Source organism: Lepidochelys kempii, chromosome 10 (genome assembly GCF_965140265.1).
Source record: "Lepidochelys kempii isolate rLepKem1 chromosome 10, rLepKem1.hap2, whole genome shotgun sequence".
NCBI lineage: Eukaryota > Metazoa > Chordata > Testudines > Cheloniidae > Lepidochelys > Lepidochelys kempii.
The window spans coordinates 85,610,373-85,632,406 of record NC_133265.1 but is presented as its reverse complement, the minus strand read 5'-3'; the positions used below and the strand labels follow the sequence as shown (position 1 = coordinate 85,632,406).

Below are 22,034 nucleotides of genomic sequence, written 5' to 3'. Positions count from 1 at the left end.
TGAGTCTCCTCAGGTCTAGGGTAGGACAAACACCCCTTTTTCTTTCAGAGCAAGAAAATATCGGGAGTACAATCCTCTTCCCCTGTGTTCCTGTGGAATGTCTTCTATTGCTCCTATCTGGAGCTATGAGGCCACTTCTGCTTGTGAAAGGCTCTTGTCAGAAGGGTCCCTGAAAAGGGATGGGGAAGGGAGGTGGATAGGGTAATGGTGTCTAATACCCACCTGTCCACAGTAATGTCTGACCATAAGCGGTGGAATGGGACAAAGCAGTTTCAAAGAGGGTGTTGAATTGACTGCTTCTGGTGCAGCTCTTGACTGATGTGTTGAACCTGCTGCTGTGAAGACTGAGCAGTGTGTAAAGTTGAAGGGTGAGAAGACTGGTGTCCTCTGTTATAAAAAGACAGCTTCTGTGGCTGGTACTTCACATGCCTGTGGTAAGAAGACATCTGTTGCTGCTGCTGTTGTTGGGGGGTGGGTGGGTGGGGGGGAATACATTTTCCAACATGCCAGAACTGTACATGCCTAAGGATCTCTGGGTGTGATGCTCTATTTTCTTGATGAAACTCTCCAAGCCTTCAAACAGCAAATCTTCGATGGTGGCTTACATTTCCGAGGGAATACCTGAAGCTGGAACCATGGTGTCCTCTCACAGTCACAGCTGTGGCCATGGTTCTAATTACAGTAACTGCAGCATCCACTGCAGCCTGTAAGGACCTGTTTGCTACTAACTCTCCCTCTTACACAATATCCTTCATTTCCTTTCTAGCCTCATAAGGAAGTTTTGGGACTAGCGTCAAGATTCTGTCACATGTGAGGAAAACATATTTAGATAAAAGGGCCTGACAGCTACCTACCCTTCACTGAAATGAAACAGATGAGTATGATTTCCTCCCCAACAGATCCAATCACTTCTCATCTTTGTCTTTGGGAGCGCTCTTGGTTGAGCAGGACTTTTCTTGGATGCCCAAAACTACCACAAGCAATCCAGGGTGAGTGCGAGTATAAAAATACTTAAGCCTGGATAGAAGTATCTGATAGTATGTTTCTATCCTTTTTGCTGTTGGAGTTGCAGTATCCATCACTTAGACCCTGCCAAGACATTATAGTAAGAGGGTAACATGCATTGGACAGACATCATCAAAGAACCTGTGTGACTTCTGTACTATGACCAAAGTCTCGATCTCAAGTGTGTCTGCAATCCTCAGTAAGAGGTCTTGAAAAGCCTTAAAACCATCTAGTGTCAATTCCAGAGCAGAGGCAACTGCCTCATTGTGTGATGAAGAGAAGAGGCCCTTCGGCAGTGGTGTGTCAGCAGACCAAGTTACTGCTCTTCCTGGTGTTCTGATGCCTGGGGTTTAACTGATGAAGCTGTGGGAGAGGATGATCTTCTCTTTTTCCCTGCAGGAAAAAAAGAGCTCTAGTGGGTTGTCCCTAATACCTCCAGAATGGCATGGTGGCATCCCATAGGGGTAGGCGTTCTGCAGGTTGGCCTAGCCACTGACACTCCTATGACTGTGGGTCAAATGGCTCCTCCACCCTTCCAGTAGTGCTGCCCATAGATTGTACAGGGGACAATTCCCAACTCAGTGCCAGGAAGAAAGTGTACCCCTGTGATGCTGATGAATAGTATCTCTCTTCTGGTGCTAACAGGGACTCCTCAGTATCAGCAGGCATCTCTGTGACAAAAGCATTTCTGCATCTAGTCCCATTGACTGAAGTGTCTGTGCTGGTTTGTGAGTAGGTGCTGATATAGAAGTCAAGACTGGCATAAGTGACAGTGCTGTTGGTGCAGTTTCCAGCACAGGTACTAATACCAGTGGACCATGCTGCACCACTCACTCCTCCCTCTTGCCTGATGATGTCTGGCATGTCTTGAAGGACTTCTCCTTTGAGGTCTTCCCAGGCCTCCCAGCATGGAAGGACACGCTCTCCCACCTCCGACTTTGGTGCTCTTATGATTCCATCTTAGGCTATTGTGACGCTGTACCAGTGGTTTACTCAGTACTGATTTCCCCAACAGCGTCTTGGGTATAGCCCAGCTGCCTGGCAGCATGCTGGTGGTGCTGGTCTTAGTGGTTCCAGACAGCTTTGTTCCAGGATTTCTGAGTTGGACACCACTCTCATCAACTGCTCTAAGAAATAGAGCTTAAGTTGTGCGATTTTCTGGTTCAAGCTGAGCACAAAAAGCAGACTAAACATCTGCTAGGGATGTGCACCTCATCCAAGCAGAAAAAGCATCTGCTGTGACCATCCTTCAGCAGGGTGAGTCTGTTACAGAACAGGCAAAGTAGGAAACCCAATTTAAATTCTACCACGTTGTACAGGGGATTTGTATGGAAGAGGAGAGGAAATTACACGGGAACAAGAGTCTGTTTGATAGATTTCAATCCAAATTAAGGATTTTAAGTTGAAGCTAGGTAAAAGTAAGTCTTGAAAGGAGTTCTGAAGATTTTCAGAGGTTTTCTTCAGAAATAGCTCACTAGAGTGCTATCAACAGATAGGACCCCACCAGGTTCTGCCTTGCTGTCACAGGCAGTAAGAGGGAACTAAGGGAGGGAGGGTGGGGCTGCCCGGCCTTTATAACCTCATATGGAAGCACAAGGAAGCAGCAAAGGGTGCAGGCGTGGCCCTGACAGAAACTGCTAGCCAAAAATAAATAAAATAAAAATCTGTTCTTGCATGCATGATGCACATGCTTAACTATAGTGGGATCCATGCTGACACAAAGTTGAAGAAGAACTGGACATTCTGTGGCAGCTTCAAGTAAGTTCTCAGTGTAAAGCGGTAGATTCTGCCCTCGTGAAACCTCCTTTATGCTGCTCTGGCAGCTGAAAGGGGACAGAAACAGCCCCCATCCCCAGGGTGTTATGGGAGAACTATGCCTCCAACAATGCAGCCTCATCATAGGTGTGTACCAGTGGAGCAACTGAAACATTTTTGCCAGCTCTCCCCATTTTATTGTAATTAATGCAATTTTGGTCCCAGAATCAGGTGGCTTCATGATGATGCAAAAAGCTCCAGGCTTAATTTAATTTTCACACCTGTTGAGGGGAAAATCCCCTCTGACTAGCTGCCTTTTCCACTTCCTCATATCTTGGGAAAGAAAGCCAATCAAACCTACCGCATCAAGCAGTCAGAGCTCATCCCTATCTCTCAGGATCTGACAGAAGTTTTGGGTAGAAGATGACGGAAGGGAAACAGGGGACACCATTTTCACAAGAAGGGAAGAGGAAGCAGAAAAAGATGGCTGCTGAGGGTGGCTCTGCTCCCTCCCCCACCCTTTTACAAATGGACTGGCTTCTCTCTATTCCTCCCTCCTCTTCTCTATCCCTACAACACCAGGCCTAGAAAGGAGAGAAGAGGATCCTTGCTGGAGATGCCCCCTTAGTTTGGGAAGGGTTGTGAGTGAAGAGCCACCACTGCTGCAAAAGGAACAGAGATTTACTGAGGGAGGGGGCAAAGGGAAGGGAAAGATATGGCTGGATGGGCAGACTGAGGTAGATATGGGGCAGATGTGAGGTCAAAGGGGACACAAAATTGATTTGGGAGTGAGGGTGCAGAGTTGATGTGCGGGGGTGGGGGACGACGACATAATTAACAGATGTATAGATGGAGGAACAAAATTAACTAACTAGAATTTTGAGAGAACATGGAAAACCTCTGCACCACCAGGTAGCCCATTAATACAAGTTTGTGTAATGTACTTTTTTAATCACAAGATGTTGGCAGGTATGGATTTCAGAGAAGCAAACTGAGCTAGAATCAAATCAATCAATGTGCATGTGTGCCAATGAGCTAGCCCCAATCGTCTCACAATCTCATACAAACTGGGCGGGGAGGGGGGAGGGGGAAGAGAAGGGAAATTCAAAATCAGAAGAGATTAAAAATGTGATTTTTGTTTAGAAGAACCTCATAATTTTGAGGACAACCTCATGTTTTGTGGTCTGACTCATGATATTTTAACTTTTGGGGTTTACAATACTGCTAGAGCAGGTGATTGGCAGCTGTGGGGAAAACCCTGTAAATTACCACTTGTGTTCCCTGCTCCTGCAGTCTGCACCTCCCCAGAGGCACAGCAGAGAATCTGCCTTAAGGTTTTTACTGAATTCAATATGAAAGTGACGAATGCAAAAGTACAGTATTTCTTGTGTTGAATTTAACATGTAAGTATTACATATATTCGCAAAAAGAAAAGGAGTACTAGTGGCACCTTAGAGACTAACCAATTTATTTGAGCATGAGCTTTCGTAAGCTACAGCTCACTTCATCAGATGCATTCCCCGAAAGCTTATGCTCAAATAAATTGGTTAGTCTCTAAGGTGCCACTAGTACTCCTTTTCTTTTTGCGAATACAGACTAACACGGCTGCTACTCTGAAACCTATTACATGTATTGTACATTTGCCCTCCCCGAAATTTTCAATGTGTCACAAATTTTGTATTGAGAACACGGAACTGCATGAGAGAAGTGATCTGGGGGCAGGGTGTTTCTGCTAAAATGATCTACTGTGAGTTAGTTAACTATGTCCACAGTTAAAATTGACATCAGTGGCTTCAGAGTTAAAATTTATTCAAGATCAATAAAGGTCATTCACATACTTCAGAGCTCTTGTTTCAGACTGTGTATGGACACTATCAGACTTCACTGTATCAGTTACACTCAGCTTGTGTTTGGAAGGTTTTCTTCATAATCATGAAAACTGGAGACCCTCTTTTAAAATGATAAACCTTAAATTCTCCAGTACTATGCTTTGGCAATGGGGTTTTCCTGAAACAAATTCACTAGCCACAAAATCTAGGGGCCCTGGCTACAAGCTATGGGCACTTTAACAGGCTTGGATTCATTTATTCTATCGTTTCCTGACATCACTGTTGCCTTTTTCTTCATAGTCCAACCCATACAATTCATATCCTAATGCTCGCTTATTTAAGTGACGACTGCTACAGGCCATTACCCATCACTCACTTCAACAGGATTGTCCTTGCATCCATTTCAGCATTCTCATCACCAGGAACATCAAATTTATTAGTCAGTGTAAGAGAAACTTCAGTCTTTGCTAGCATCTCCTTGTTGGGGTCATTAATGTTACCAGACCCTTCCCCTGGGGTAGAAAAAGAAGAGGTGAGTTATCAATGAGGGAATCTACTTCCCAATGACAGATGTGATGACAGTGACACAGGTTAGAATGTTATCAAACATTGTCATGGGCTGTATGGGTCTGCAATATTTTCCTTCCAGCACCAATCAGAAAAACAATCAATTCATTTTTAAAGGACCTTTTACAGCCCATTTATGGGTTTTAAAAACATGTTAATCTTGCACATACATAATTTAGGATTTCCTAACATTCCTCCTTCTTCAGCAAACTGATAGAAAATGGATACTAAAAAAAAAGATTTCATGTAAATTCAGGTTTTGGTGCCTCAGACGTATACAAATCAGAGTGTGCGTGTGATACATCTTGCATCTCAACCTGCCTCTCTACTGATAAGCTTAAATGTGACCTACCAAGGAAAATAAATTCACTTTGTGCCCTTTGTTGCTTCTTTGGCCTTGTCTATACTAAAAAGGGTTTGTTAGTATAGTTAGTAGAGATGCACCTTGCACTAGCAAGAGTTCTTTTGCTAGTATAGCTTATAACAATCCTGTGAATGAAATAAGCTATAATGGCAAAAGGACTTTTTTGGCTGATACGTCTACACTAAAGCATGTGCTAGTATAGCTATATCAGTTACTGACATAGATATGCTAGCAAAACTTTAAAGCATAGACCAGACCTTTATGTTGCATGAACGAGGACTGAAAGATTTGTCAATGTTTTTTCACATTAGAAATTCAGGTCCCTAGTGAGAGGGGAAGGTGTGTGTGAGAGGGGGGAAAAGAGGAAACCGGGTATGGTGGAAGGGGAGGCACACAGAGCCCTGGTGTTGGAGGAAAGGATTTGATACAGTGCCTCTCAGATTCATAGAGCACAGAGGTGGAAAAGCCCTATTGGGTAAACTAGCCTAGCACACTGTAGGCTGCTGCTGTTTGTATAGCACAGTTCCCTCCCAAACTATTATTATTCTTTATAGTAATTTTTTTAAACCACACTTGGAGCTACTCAGAAGAACATCACATCTCCCTCCTGTAAAAGAAGAGGGGCTCACCTATCAGGGACTCAATAGTGGGAACTTCCCCCAGGTCATCCAGCAGCTCATGAATTGGATCATTGTGCTCAGGTGCAATCGCATCTTGATGATCTAAAAGCAGCTAGATTATATACAAATATAAATATACATTTAACTGTTCGTCCTGTGTCTTGTTTCACCTAATTTAAGAATTACATTATTTAGGCTCTCTTTGGAGAGAATTCCTCTCAGTTCATATGATTCCAAGTGAAGATACTAGCAGGCAAATGTCTGGTATCGTCACATAAGACTTAAACTATCAGATGACTTCACAAGAAAAAAAATATTAAAAAGGCCATAAGCAGACCAACTACTGACCTCAACATTTTGACAATTCAGAAGATATTGCCTTTTTTTTAACAATATCGTCAACATTTGAATTTGTTAAATGACTCACATTAAACCAATCAGTAACAGATTGTTCAGAAGGGCCATTCTGCAAGAAAGAAACGTGACTGATGTATACTTACCGTGTGTGTATTGATGATTTCTCCAATGGAAATATAGATAACTGGTTTAGTGAGAGTCACCAAGTCAGAATATTCATCAACATTAAATTTATCCTGTAGTTCTGGAACCTCACAGGCAGCCTGAAAAAAACGTCTTCAGACATAAAGAAAAAAGAATCAAAACAATCCTGCCAATCACAAGCACTGACATAACCAAGGCATTGACTCTCTGTGATATTCTCAAGCAGAGCTGTTCTTTGGAACTTTGGTACAATAAGAGGAGGTTACTTACCTGTAACTGGAGGTTCTTTGAGATGTGTGGTCCCTTTCTGTATTCCACTGAGGGGTTTACGCATGAACACTATGAGTCTGGAGCTGGAGAATTTGAAAGTAGTGTCCCTTGGTCCACGCACGTGCTCTGGCTCACCTCATGGTTTTGTTCAAAGCGATGAAGGGCAGAGCAGACTGACTGTATCTCCAGTTCCTTCTCCACCCTGAACCAGACATATCCGAAGCAGAGGGGAAGGAGGGCAGGAAGTGGAATGCTGTTAAGGACCACACATCTCAAAGAGCCTCCAGTTAAAGGTAAGTAACCTCCTATTCGTCTTTGAGTGATGATCCCCTACTGTATTCCACCTAAGGTGATTAGCAAGCAGTACTTAAGTCAGAGGAGGGTGTGAGGATGAAGATGGAACAGTCATGCAGACTACTGCTGGCCAAAGGAGCCATCTGATGCCAAGTCCTGTACTAAGGCATGTGTTGCAAAGATGTGCACGGAACTCCACGTGGCCGCTCTACATATGTCCTGGAGCAGGACGTACTGAAGGGAGGTTGTAGTCAAAGTCTGGACTCTTGAGGAAAGCGCCTGTGCCCCAGTAGGGGGAGGCAGGCAAGACACATAGTTGATAGCAAAATGTAATGCAACACAAAATCTACTTGGAGATTCTCTGGATGGAGATTGCCTGACCCCTAAGTCTTTCTGCTAGTGCAACAAACAGTTTGGGGGACTTTCTGATGGGTCTTGTCCTCTGCAGGTACAAGGCCAAAACCTGTCAGATGTCTAGGGAGTAGAGTTGTCGTTCCTCGGCAAATGCGTGAGGCTTCGGGAAGAAAACAGGTAAGTGAATGTAGGTGAATGAATTGATCAATGTGAAACTGGGAGATTACCTTTGACAGAAATTTGGGATGTAGGCGCAAACAGACTTTATCTTTATGGAAAACTGTGAAGTGGGGGAGGGTTTGCCACCCTCCCTGCCACAAGTTCACTGACCTTTCTTGCAGAAGTCATAGCAATAAGGAAGCCGACTTTCATGACATAGAGCATAATGCCAACAGTTTGAAGGGTGATTTTATTAGTACAGATAGAACTATATTCAGATCCCATTGCAGAGTGATGGGTTGGATGGGTGGGAAGGTTCTGATGAGGGCTTCCAAAACCTAACAGTTAACAGGTGTGTGAAGACAGTGCTCTTCCTCAGGACGGTGGAATGCGCTAATGGCTGCTAGGTGGACTTACAGAGAATTGAGGGCAAGACCTGATGCTTTCAAGGACAGGAGGTAGTCGAGGAGGAGGGAAATCCTCACCCATTCTGGGGAAAGTTCCTTTTGTTGGGCTCAGGAAGTGAAACATTTCCACTTGGCCCTGTAACAGTGTCTAGTGGATTCTTTCCTGCTGCAGGAGAGGATGTCTTGCACAGCTAAGGAACAGGTCTATTCTAGAGTAGATGCCCATCCAAATACTATGCTCTAAAGGTGTAGTGCCTGTGGCTTGGGATGTCTGATTTCACTGTTGCATTGCATCAGCAGATCAGGGAAGATTGGGAGGGGAATTGGTGGACGGGTTGACATACATAGGAGGTTGGGAAACAAACTGTCAGGGCCAGCAGGGAGCGATCAGAATGACTGTCATTCTGTCTCATCTAATCTTACAGAGTACTCGAGGCAATAGAGGTAGAAGAGGGAAGGCGTAGTTGATTTGGTCTGACCAGATGAGTATAAAAGCAAAGCCCTGAGAGTGATGGCCAAGACTTCCCCTGGAGCAGTTCATGTTGAACTTGCTGTTTATGTGGGAGGTGAAGAGGTCTTTGGTAGGTATCCTCCATCAGTTGAAGATGGTGCAAAATATGGAGTCACAGAGTTCACACTCATGGTCAATCGCAAACTGCCTGCTTAGCAAGTCCACAATCACATGCGTGTCCCTGGGAGATAGGCTGAAGATAAGAGGATATGGTGGGCGATGCGCCAATTCCAGAGATTGACCACTTGTGCACACAGAGCAGTCAATCTCATGCCCTTGTTGTTGATGTAGAAAACAGTGGTGGTATTGTTCAACATAATAAGAACACGATAGGAACAGATGAACAGGAGAAAGGCTTGGCATGCTTTTCTTACAGCTCGGAATTCCAGGATGTTGATGTGCCTCCTGAATTCCCAAGGAGTCCATGCTCCCTGTGTTATGTGATTGCCCATGTATGCTCCCCTGCCTACAAGGGATGCATTGATGATGATCATCTTGTCTGTGGAGGAGGAGAGGAAGGGAACCTCTGTGTAAACATGACATGGGTCCGTCCACCACTGGAGGGATGAGAGCACCCTGGGGAAGACTGTCAAAACATGAGGTCCATGGTATGATGTTTGGGTAAGTAAACTGTCTGGAGCCATATCTGGAAGCAGTGAAGGTGGAGCTGAGCAAAGGCAGTGACTTATGTACACGACCATGTGGCCCAGCAGACAAGTCCTGGCCGGGACATAAGGATTGTTGATGTGAGTTATGAGTTCTTGCAGTGTCTGGAACCTGTTACCTGGTAGGTAAGCCCATGCTGTGACTAAGTTGATGGTGGGACGAAAGAAGATTCGAGGGATGAAAGAAGGTCGAGCAGCATGGAAGTTGAAACTTGGGCTTTGTGTCTGGACCGTGCAGCTAGGAGCCTGTAGGCCAGATGGATATTGATGTGAAAATAAGTGTCTTGCATATCAAGAGCTGTAAATCACATGCATTTTTCTAGGGATGGGATGATTGCTGCCAGTGTGACCATATGAAACTTGGGCTTGCAAATGAAGTGACTGAGGTGACAGAGGTCCAGAATTGGTCTCCACCCGCCTTCTTGGGTATCAGGAAGTAAGCGGAATAGAACCCAGTTCCTTGATATTCCAGGGGAACGCGTTCTGCCGTTCCCTGTTGCACTAAGGAGTTCGCCTCTTGGGTGAGGATGCTGTCATGAGAGTGGTCCATGAGGAATGATTGTGGGGACTTTGGAGGAGGTAGTATGATGAATTCGATTGTACAGCCATGTTGGATTATGTTCAGCACCCATTTGTCCATTGTTACCACACTCCAAGCTTGAAAAGAGTGTGCTAGATGATCCCCAAAGGAGGTAGGATGGTTGTGAGGTTGTAGGCAAGGTAGTTGGCAGCTCTTGAGGCTGACTCAGAAATATCTTTTAGTTGCGGATTGCAGCTGCAAGGGGGAAGCATGTGAAGTGGGGTCCCAGAGAGCGGGATATCTGGGTCTTCTGTCACTTCCTTGGTGGCTTATAAGGTCCCTGATGGTAAGACTGGAGGGATCAGTAGCGTTGTGTGGATGGCGGGCAATGGAACTTGCACTTCATGGCAGGTGTGTAAATACAGAGAGTGAAGGGTGGCTCTGGAGTCCTTGAGAGCATGTAGGCAATCATCCATCTTTTGATTAAAAAGATGGGATTCATCAAATCGGAGGTATTCAATAACGTTTTGCACCTCCCAATGGAAAACAGAGGAGTGGAGCCATGATTCCCTACGAATAACTATAGCCATAACCATAGCCCTGGATGAGGTTTCTGCTGCATCCATCGCCAGCTGGAGCGTTGTTCTGGCCACCAGTTTCCCTTTCGTAATGATTGCCTGGAAATGAGTCCAGTCCTGTTCTGGGAGTTAGTCAGCAAACTCCTCCAGTCTGTTCTAATTCAGGAAGTCATATTTGGCCTGATAGTTTGAAATCCTGAATTGGAGACTGGCAGAGAACAGAACCTTATACCCCAAAAGGCCCAAGTGCTTGCCCTTCTTGTTGGATGGTGTGGAGCGCAGGCGTTATCTCGCTCATTCAGTTGCTGCTTGGACCATGAGGGAATTCGGGAGGGAGGGGTGAGAAGAGAAACTCAGACCCCTTAGCCAGAGCATAATATATTTTTTATGCCCCTCTGAGGATAGGCCTGCATGTGATTGGTGTGTGCCATACTGTCTCGGCTGGTTCAAGAATGGCATTGTTACTAGACAATGTGATTCTAGGTGGCGCTGATGAGTGGAGGATATCGAGGAATTTATGCTGGGTATCCTGGATTTCCTCTAGGGGAATGTGGAGTTTCCCCGCAACTCTATGCAGTAGAACTATAGGGTTAGAAGGGACTGCAAGAGTCAAAGTCTAACTCCTTGCCAAGATGCAGGATTTGTAGTTTCTGAAATTGTCTAAAGTTGTCAGGAGCCAAAGGGGACGCTGTAGCCACTGCTTCATCCAGGGAAGACTAGGGGAATCTCTCCAGTTCTGGTGGCACCATCAGAGCTGGGCTGAGGGATTCCTCCTTCAGCAATGGATCTGAATGCCTGCTAGAAGGGGCCCTCAATGGGGAGGCTCCCTTGTGGATCAGGCAGGTTCTGAGGGGGGGTATTGGGACAAGGACCCCCAATAAGGCCAGTAGTCTGGATCCAGAGGGTCTTGAAGTGGTCCCCATGACATAGGGAACCAGTGGCTCCATGGTGGTTGGAGAGGCAGGTATTGCCAAGATCTGGACCGCCTTTGTAAATACATGTACGGTTGGCACAATGCTGATAATTCCTCTCCAGTGTCCAACTCACCAGAGGATGAGAAGGCAGACTCTCGTTTCATCAGGGTACAGTCGAGCCCGTGGGAGTGCATAGACCATCGAAGCAGGACGTGAGGGGTCTCGCAATAGTGTCATATCATGAGGGGAAGAAATAGTCTCCCTAGAGGTAGTGGGTCCCAACAAATGCCCTGATCCCAGTTCTGCTAACGCAAAGACGTCCTGGGGCTCAAACGCCTTGGTGTTCAGGGTACTATAGGGGTTCTCAAACTGAGGGTTGGGACCCCTCCGGGGGTCACAAGTTTCTTACATGTGGGGTTGCGAGCTGTCAGCCTCTACCTCGAACTCCGCTTTGCCTCCAGCATTTATAATGGTGTTAAATATATGAAAAGTGTTTTTAATTTATAAGGAGGGGTCACACTCAGAGGCTTTCTATATGAAAGGGGCCACCAGTACAAAAGTTTGAGAACCACTGGGGTACCCTCTCTTTACTCGGAACTAGTGGTGGTGCTGTGGACTTCCCTGGAGCAGGCAGATCCCGCATCTTATGGGAAGCCAGTGTTGATGATACCAGTGTTCCAGTACCTGGGACTGCCGTATCTCCTTGCTTGTGGGACTTCTTGTTGTGTTTATGTGGTTTTGAATACACTCTGTATCCAGGGCTTGAACTAGTGGAAGAAGCATCCATTTCCTTAGTTTCTGAGGAAGACTTATTCCCATGCTTATGAGTATGCTTCCTTACCTCCTGAGGCGGCTCTGGCATGGGGTTCATAGTGGTGGTACCGCCAGTGCTGGATTCGGTCTCGGTTGCAGGAGGTACACTCCTCGCTGTTTCAGGCCAATGTACAGGGGGTGGTTCCCTGGCCTGAGTCTGAGTGAGGCTTCATGGAGACTTCCATAAGGTGCTTCCGGAGGCAGAGAGCATGGCCTTCTCATGTCCAGCTGGGGAAGGACTGGCTGATACTACACCTGGATGCAATGTGGGCTTCTCCCAAACAGTAGAGACAGCATTGGTGTTCATTTCTGACCGAGAAATGAGGGCAGGAGGCACAGAGTTTCAAGCCTGGGGTCCTGGGCATAGTAAGGCACCCATGCATGGGTATGGGGCGGTGGGAGGCAGGGGAGAGGGTAGACAAATAAACCCTAATCACTAAAACTACAAGAACTATGATAAAACAGCTAAAAAGTACTATAAAACTAAAATTTTAAGAACTATTTACAACAATGTATTTAAAGGTGTGTCAGAGACGAGGACACTACTGAAAGTTCTGACTCAGACCATGCGGCGGTGAGAAGGAACTGGAGACGCAGTCAGTCCACCCTTTATCACCTCAGATGAAACCACAAGGCGAGCCAGGGCGCATGCATGAACCAGCGGACGCTATTTTCAAATTCTTCGGCTTCAGGAGAATGGTGCGCATGCATAAACCCCTCAGTGGAATACAATAGGGACCATCACTTGAAGAAAAAGGTATGTTGGTGTTTGTGGGTCAGCTTTAGCACATGACGTGAAGGTACACAGGATATGCTAACGTGTTTTCCCCAGTATCTGCTGGACAGGTGCTACCCTGCATCTCTAGTGGCCTTGTTTACACATACAACGGGGAGAGAGATTCTACGATCATGAAACTGAAGAAAGCAGAGGCAGTCTGGTTGTATCAGACATTATTACTATTATAGGGGAAGCAGATGTGACCCCTATATTTCAGTTGTCTAGCACTTTCCATTATAAAAAATGGTAATCCTTTCTTGAAGAGCTTTAACACCACCATAGTGTGTAGTGAGACTGAAATTTGACAGGGGACAGTTCTGGGGCCAGGGAGGTGCCTTTTATTGACCTAAAAAGAAAAGGAGTACTTGTGGCACCTTAGAGACTAACCAATTTATTTGAGCATGAGCTTTCGTGAGCTGTAGCTCACGAAAGCTCATGCTCAAATAAACTGGTTGCATCCGATGAAGTGAGCTGTAGCTCACGAAAGCTCATGCTCAAATAAATTGGTTAGTCTCTAAGGTGCCACAAGTACTCCTTTTCTTTTTGCGAATACAGACTAACACGGCTGTTACTCTGAACCTTTTATTGACCTGTAAATTTGTTCAGATTTGGTAGAGTTAAAAACTGTTGAAAATCACCATTGCTCATCTGTATTTCACAGTACAGTTTGATTTTGGCTTGTGCTAACACCCCTCAAGATTCCATTAGCACTATGCGCACACAGTGCTCCAGTACCTCACTTCAGTACTCCACACACAGACCAGAACCTCTGGGTGAGACACACACAAAAATAACTGGTTTCAGAGTAACAGCCATGTTAGTCTGTATTCACAAAAAGAAAAGGAGTACGTGTGGCACCTTAGAGACTAACCAATTTATAACGGGGGGTGGCCTTCATAGTTACAGAGAACAGAATTTGTGTTAGTCTTTTTCCTTTAAAAAATATCCACCTAGGATATTACATACATTAAAAATGTTAATAAGGTTGAGAAGTCAAGCAATCAAAAGTTGGGAAATGCTATGCTACAATTAAGTAGTCTTCCTTTTGTGTTGTGATACAGTCTTTAATTACATAAACACATGCTATTTTTCCACTAGATCACTCCTGTATTCAGGGCACATTTCTTTTTATCCTCACTGATTATTCAGTGTGTGGCCCCATGCCTTATTTACGCTGTCCAAACCCTGCAATGAATATAAGATTATTAAATTTCCTCATGGGCTTTATGGTGCTCATTTCCATATCAGAGTTCTTCACAAATATTAGTGATTTTTATCTTCACAACTCTCCTGCAAGATAGGAGAGTATTATTATCCCCATTTTATTGGCAGGGAAATTGAAAAAGGACAAAAAGGTGACTTCCCTAAGGATGCCAAGTGAATCATTGGTAGAGGTTTATGCTCAAATAAATTGGTTAGTCCCTAAGGTGCCACTAGTACTCCTTTTCTTTTGCGAATATAGACTAACACAGCTGCTACTCTGAAGCCTGTCATTGGTAGAGGTAGGATTACAATTCAGGTTCTTCTGACTGCCTACTCTGTGCTTATTACTTCCTCACATGATAAGGCAGTGTGGTCTGTAGGGATCAGACAGAAAAATTGTACATCATCATGTAATAAAAGATGGTATCATAATAAATATGCACAAAGGCCACGTTAATTGTGGCATTTCCTAACTTTAGAGTGCTTGACTCTGCAACCTTAATAACATACTTTTAACCTAATTTGTTGTATATAGTATATAATCTATAACACAAATAAAAGCTTTGTGCAATGGCTGTTAAGTCTGATTCAGAGCACAATCTTCTGACCCACTCCTTTAAAAGAAAGGAAATGGCAAGTCAAGGGAAGAGGTTCCAGCATTTCTTGCCACCGGCAGGTTGCCTTGATCCAGACCTTCAAATGCAATCACTGACATCTTCAACAGACTGCACATTTAAGAGACTGAACCAGTTCAAATGCAGCAGGTAGCCCAAATAGTACCTTTATTTCTTTGCAATATGGCCCTTCTCCGTACTTCCCAACCTATTAGCTGGGATCTCCTACCTGAATTTCTGATAGGACTGTGAAAGATATTCATTAATGATGCTTAGGTGAGCATTGTCTCCCATGAACATCTTATTGGATGCAGCATGCTGTAACATCTTTGCAATGGAACCAAGGTTTCTGCGCTGGTCTGTAGTCAGCTGACCTCCAGCAGAAAGGTCAATGATGTCAAATGCATCTGGAGCAACAATAGCTGGATTCATGTAGCGATAATAGAGTAAGTTGCCAATGATCTGGGAAGAGTTGAGCAGAGAAGCATGTCAAGAGGCAGTGACACAGGCTTCAGCTGGGCTTTATATACTCTACTCTGACTAGGCTTTGACAAATTTTTATTATTTGCATCAGACACCCAGACTCCAGTTCAGGATTGGAGCCCTACTGTATTGGGTGCTATACATACATACTCTAGCAGATAGCCCCTGCCCCCAAAGAATTTACAGATTATATAGGAACAAGATGCAATAGGGTGTTAATCATGATGGAAGAGGGAAGGGGAAAATAAGGGTACTAGCAACAGCAAGTCAAGGTTGCAGATATTCTTAATTAAGTATCATTTGTAGGCTATAATTTTTAAAAAAATTTATAAATAAGATATATGAATAAGAACTATTAATGAGTTATTAACAGGCTGCTTACATAGTAATTATTGATGCAGTGTTGTTGTAGCCATGTCCTAGGATATTAGAGAGACAAGATGGGTGAGGTAATATCTTTTATTGGACCAACTTTCTGTTCCAAAGCTTGCCTCCCTCAATAACAGAAGTTGGTTCAATAAAAGATATTACCTCACCCGCCCTGTCCCTCTACATAGTGATTAGGCAGTTTACCATGGGTATGAAAACAGAGATGACACTTAAAGGATCTGAAGGAGGATAGAGTAGTGACTGTGTAAACTGATTTGAGGAAGGTGTTCCATGCAAAAAGGGCAGCATGGAAGAAGAGATGAAGGTAATTGTAAGAGAAGTGAGCAAAAAAAGTGTCTGCCATCATTGGCAGAACAAAAGAATGGTGAGATGGGACAAGTAGGGGGAGTAAAATTGAGGAGAACCTTGAAGGCAAGGACCAAAGTTTGCGTTTAATGTGGTGGAGACAGAAAGTCAGTGGACGGATTTGACGAGTAGTAATACTGGTGGAAAACAGATATTAATTTTCACAACCCCCCCTTCAGAATAATTCCTGAAGAAATCAACTGAAATTTCCCATAGAGATCTCAAGATAACCATGATTTAGGAAAACCGAGAAACCATTTCAACTCAGATGCCAGAAAAGTGAGAAAAGCAGATACTAGAAGGACTACTTGGTGAACAGATTTGTACTATACAATACCATGTTAAATGTAAACAGCTAAAACCCTCGGAGAATGAAGACAACTGTTAATAAATATGTTGTCCATGTACTTACAGGCTTCCTTCTATCTTCATGTGACATTTAGCCAAAGATATTCCAGGGAAAGGAAGTTAAGACCCAACTAGCTATCCTGGAACTGTATTCTCACAGTGTGTTCTGTGGCTTTCTGGTGAGCTACAGATCTTTTCTGGTTGTTGCGGAGTGTTGTCATACAACATCATCTCCTGATTTCTAAGTGCTTCGATGTACGGAAGAGCCTAGACGCCTGAACAAACCGCTGAAATCAGGGAGTAACTAGCTTAACACTTATACAATAGAAGAGGAGGCGATAGGAACCACTTTCAGGGGTGAGACACAGCAGTGGAACTTTTTAAAAATAAAGTACTTCCTTGGTATTATTATTTTTCCATGTAAGCAACTGCTATAGTTACACAGCGCTGCTGTGTGAACATTAAAGATAATGAGGGTTCTAAAACTGGGAATGAGAAATGTGTCTGAGAGACACCCTCTCTACTAAAATGTGACCAAACTAAGAAAAATATGGAGAACTGTGTTATATGGGCCACTTCTGTTCTTAAACATCTATTAATCATATGTGAACATTAAGTCTACCACTGTCTGTAGCTTTGACTTTGCCACCTTTACAACTATATTGTTTCTACAGAGAGCAGGTTTACAGGAAAGCCTAGGGAAAGTTGCAGTTTTCTCTCTAAATTTACAGTTGGAAAAAAAGTTAATTCACCTGCACAGAAAGTCTAGAATCGATGCTTCAGTGTGGGAAAGCACAGAACTAGAAGAGAGAAGAAAACAGCATTCAAATTTTTTTTTATAAAGTAGGAGCAGAGCAGTTTAAAGAGACATTATCAGGTATGCTATGCTCTAAACCTAGGGTTTGTTAATTAAAAAGGGGTTCATGGAAATACAAATGTTTTCATTATTATTATTTTTTAATCTCAGTGAAGGTTTTGGAATTTTAAATGTGTCTAAAGTCAAGCACTGCCATATTTCAATACTGAATGAAAACCAGAAAGTGATACTAATTAGACAGCGACAGCAGAAAGGTGTAAATATACAGTAGAAATGGTGAAAAGTGATTTAGTATATCCTGCTGTTGAAATACTGTGGGGTGCTATTACTAACACAGGTAAGGATATGGGAGTTTTTAATATATATTTTTAACCTGATATTGTCTCTTTAAGAAAGGAAGACCTTGCTGCAATTGCTTCAGCAAAAACAAAGATTCACTTGCTGGCAAAAACTGTACAGCAAGTCAAGGAAACTTGAAGGATCAAATGCCCAAAGGAAATTAAAAACAAGGCAGAAGCGACAGGATCCCTCCTTCTAAGCCCTGTACCATGTACAACAACATTCACACACAACACAAAATACAGCTGGAATAGTCTATGTCCTTAATGAGAAAGCACTAAAATCTAAAAGATCATGTACATATTCCAGGGAGCAGGATGAAACATAGATCTGTCTCTGCAATAGCCAGGTTGGCTCCGAGTCTGATTTGCAATCATGCACACTACTCTTTGCCAAAAGGAGGGCAAAGGTATTCAGCTCCTTACCTTCAGCAACTCATCCTCACCAGCATCAGGAAATTTCTCATGTAGTGAATCTTTCAGAACCTTGGCAATGAAGCGCATGCCATAACTATGAAAGAAACAAGAGAGCAAGCAAGACCTCTGTGAGCATGAAATCAAAAATAGTTTTCAGAAAGCAAAGGTGCAGCTCATTGTACTTACGGGATTTTATCCACTGAGCTGATGATGGCTGACAGGAACTTGTCTGTCACTGTCCGCATGTTTTTGATGGATGCATCTAGGCGTGTCCTCACCTCTTCATGAGCCAGAGCTTGCTCAGGTGTAACATCATATGGCAACTTACTGTTAGACAAAACCCACAAGTGAATGAGGCCTAAGCATTCCTTTCAGCAAGGGGGCTGGCTGTCCTCTTTCCAACTACCAGCTTGAACTGAAATTTGCCATTTAGCCCTAATTTGCTTGGCTGGTAAGAAAATATGGTTACTTATCTCAAAGAATACTAGTTATTGCGGGGTGTTTTGTCCACACAGATTCAACTCTTGAGTGCATGTCTCCCAGGAGCAAGATATTGACGACTTTTTAATAGCAGTGTCTGTTGGGGCCATGCCTGCGCCCTTGGAGCCCTTGTGAGCTCTGTAATTGAGGATATCACGGGTGGGGTGACCGTAAGCACCTCTCACTTTCTTCATCAATAAGATTCCCAAGTGTCAAGATTTCAATTAGCAAGGGGCAGCAAGTTATATGGGCCTGTGGTGCCCGTGCTCCACCCGTGTTCGGGACGGGGATGGGTCTCTCCCCTGGCCCTGCGCGCCTCCCCCTGAGTGTCCCACGGCCCCGCCTGCGTGCCGCCCCCAGAGCGTGCCTGCCTACGCCCTGGGCAGCTGCCCTGCTGCTCCTCGTTGGCCGCTGCTGGCTACAAAAGGGAGTGGTGCTAGTGGCACACTGAGGAGTTTGGGTGGAGATTCAGAGGACTGAGTGAGTGACTGTAGCAGCTCAGGGAGCCCCAGGTGGCTGCTCAGCCTGCTTTGGGCTTTTTCTTTCCCTTCCTCTCCTCTCCTTTTCTTTTGCGAGTTTCCCTTCTTTGTGACTGTACCCAGGGCACTACTCTGAACCCCTTCCCCTGCCCCACCCCCTGCTTCCTCCTCCCCATCTCCACTTTGCGGGGAGAAACTCGGGCTGTTTTCCTGTCTCCTCGCTGCAAAACAACTTCATCGCTTCTCCTCCTTCCCACTCCCACTGAGGCACTTTCTTTCTCTCCTGTCTCCCTGGGTGCAATGTAGCCTCCTGCTGCCCCATGGCCAGCTGGACTTCTCGCTGCACCTCCTGCACGTGAGCAGCTCCTTTCAGGGGTTCTCCCGGAGATGCAGCATGAAGTCTCTCTTCCCTCCTCCCCTGTAATCTCTCTCTGGAGTTGAGGGTGGGGAAAAGTTTGTTGATTGTTGTTTTTCCCTCTAAACTCTTGGTGCTCTTGTTTTTGAATGAGGAGTTCTTGCTCCGGGGAAGTGTAACCCTCTGGACCTAAGAGGGGCCTTAGGAGCACGTGCCGTGAGAATGGTGCGGGGTGAGTGTGCTGTCAGAGGGAAGTGGGGGGCCCCTCCCCCAGAGCTCGCTGCTGCTGGTGGGAAGAAGGCTGGGGTAGTCCTCCTTTCTGGCCCAGGCCCCAGGGCAGCCTGCCTGTACCCCAAACTTCCCATCTCCAGCCCCACCCCAGAACCCGCATCCCCAGCCAGAGCCCTCACCCCCCTGTACCCCAACCCTCTGCCCTAGCCCTGAGCCCCTCCCACACCCCAAAGCCCTCATCCCCAGCCCCACCCCAAAGCCCCCACCCCCAGCCAGAGCCCTCATTCCCCACCACATTGTACAATATAGGGAAACTGTTAAATGTTTACTGTTTCCAATCAATTTTTACATTATTTTACATAATAGGCAGGTGTGTGTGTGTGGGGGGGGGGGCAGCACCACCAAAAATTATACAAACCTGATGCCTCTGCAATTCACAGGGACAGAGAGAGGGTCATGGAATCTGTGTGGACATTATATCTTGAAGAACCAGTTACTGTTCAGTAACTGTACTTTCTTCCTCACATGATTGTCCACACAGATTCCACTCTTGGTGACTAGTAATCAGTATCCTTCCTTGGAGTTGGGTAAGAGGAATCTACTGAAATATCAACTGAAGGACTGCTCTACCAAAGCTTGCATGTGACCTAGAGGCCTGCAGCCAGGAATAGTGAGAAGTGAACATGTGGAATGAACTCCATGTTGCTGCCCTACAGAGTTTCCTGAAAGAGATACTGTTTAGAGGCGATGGAGGCTGCTTGAGGTCAATTTGGATCTAACGTGTTCAGGTGCATCCTTCTTCACAAGAACATATCAGCTATGTATGCAGTCCGAAACCTACTGGGACAGTCTCAGTGAGGATATCAGCTGTCCCCTTGACTATGCTGAGAATGCCATGAATAGTTTCACAGATCCTAATTGATCTGTTCCTATTCAGATAAAAAGACAATGCTCTAACCACATCTGGAGCATGGAGTCTCACTTCAGCTGGTGAAGAATAAAACTTAAGGAAGATAATCAGGAGGTGAATAGATTGATTGCGAAAATCCAAAACAACCTTATGTAGAGCTCTCCCAGCGACAAAATAAAACCACCCACAACAAGGGGCAGTATCTTTGTCGCCAAGAGAGCATCTCTTGCTGACAAAGCACTGTCCACACTGGTACTTTTCGTCATTAAAACTCTTGTTGTTCAGGGGTGTGTTTCTTTCACACCCCCAAGTGACAAAAGTTTTAACAACGAAAGTGCAGTGTACACATAGCCTATGAAAAGCCTTACTAAAATCAAGATATACCACATCTGCTGCTTCCCCCCTCACCCACAAGGCTTGTTACCCTGTTAAAGAAAGCTATTAGGTTGGTATGACAGGATTTGTTCTTGACAAATCCATATTGATTGTTAATAATCACCTTATTATCTTCTGGGTGTGTGCACACTGAATGCTTGATTATTTGCTCCATTATCTTTCCAGGTACTGAAGTTAAGCTGACTGGTCTGTAGTTCTCCGGGTTGTCCTTATTCGCCTTTTTTATAGATTGGCACTATATTTGCCCTCTTCCAGGGCTCTGAAATCTCTCCCATTTTCATAAGTTTTCGAAGGTAATTGCTAATGGCTCAGCTGTCTCCTCAGTCAGCTCCTTGAGTATTCTAGGACGCATTTCATCAGGCTCTGCCTACTTGAAAACATCTAGTAATATCTAAGGGCTTGTCTACATTGCCACTTAACAGTGTGGCAACTTTATCGCTTAGGGGTGTGAAAAAACTCATGGAGGTGGGTTTTTTAGAGCGCTGGGGGAGCTCTCTCCCAGCACTCTGCTGCAACTACGTTGCCAGTGTAGACTAGCCCTATGTAATTTTTAATTTGTTCTTCCCTATTTTAGCCTCCAGATGTAGAATGTTTTCTTGTTACTCTTTATGTCTCTAGCTAATTTAATCTCATTTTGTGCCTGGGCCTTTCTAATTTTGTCTCTACATGGTTGTGGTTTTTTTTTTATGTTCATCCTTCATAATATGACCTAGTTTCCACCTTTTGGAGAACTCTTTTTTGAGTTTCTGGTCATTGAAGATCTTCAGGTTAAACCAGGTGGTTTCTTGCCATACTTCCTATCTTTCTTATGCAGTGAGATAGTTTGCTCTTGTGCCCTTAATGTCTCTTTGAAAAACTGCCAACTCTCTTGAACTGTTTTCCCCCTTAGGTAAGATCCTATGGGAAGCAAGTTATCAACTCTCTGAGTTTCCTAACGTCTATCCTCTTAAAATCTATTATCATTTTCTGCCTCCTATCACTCCTTAGAATCATTAATGCTATCATTTCATGATCACTTTCACCGAAGCTGCCTTCCACTTTCAAATTCTCTAACAGTTTCTCCCTATTTGTCAAAATCAAACCTAGAATAGCCTCTCCCCTAGTTGCTTTCTCCACCTTTCAAAATAAAAAATCGTCTTCAATGCATTATAAGAATTTGTTAAATAATCTGTGCCCTGCTTTATTAGTTTGCCAACAGATGACTGGGTAGTTGAAGTCCACCGTCACCACCAAGTCCTGTGCTTTGGATGATTCTGTTAGTTGTTTAAATAAAGCCTCATTCACCTCTTCTACCTGGCTAGGTGATCTATAGTAGACCCCTACC

General features: G+C 44.5%; 1 protein-coding gene across 2 annotated transcripts in view; it reads right to left on the bottom strand.

Moving 5' to 3' along the window:
- Positions 1-22,034, bottom strand: part of IQGAP1 (IQ motif containing GTPase activating protein 1) — a 179,893-nt gene that overhangs the window by 30,049 nt on the left and 127,810 nt on the right. For both annotated transcript variants that reach the window (XM_073304652.1, XM_073304653.1), the window contains 6 exons: positions 18,046-18,186; positions 17,869-17,953; positions 14,951-15,183; positions 6,641-6,773; positions 6,150-6,252; positions 4,966-5,101 (listed from right to left, as the gene is read on the bottom strand). In XM_073304652.1, the coding sequence (XP_073160753.1) occupies positions 4,966-5,101; positions 6,150-6,252; positions 6,641-6,773; positions 14,951-15,183; positions 17,869-17,953; positions 18,046-18,186 (831 nt within the window). The remainder of the gene's footprint in view (positions 1-4,965; positions 5,102-6,149; positions 6,253-6,640; positions 6,774-14,950; positions 15,184-17,868; positions 17,954-18,045; positions 18,187-22,034) is intronic.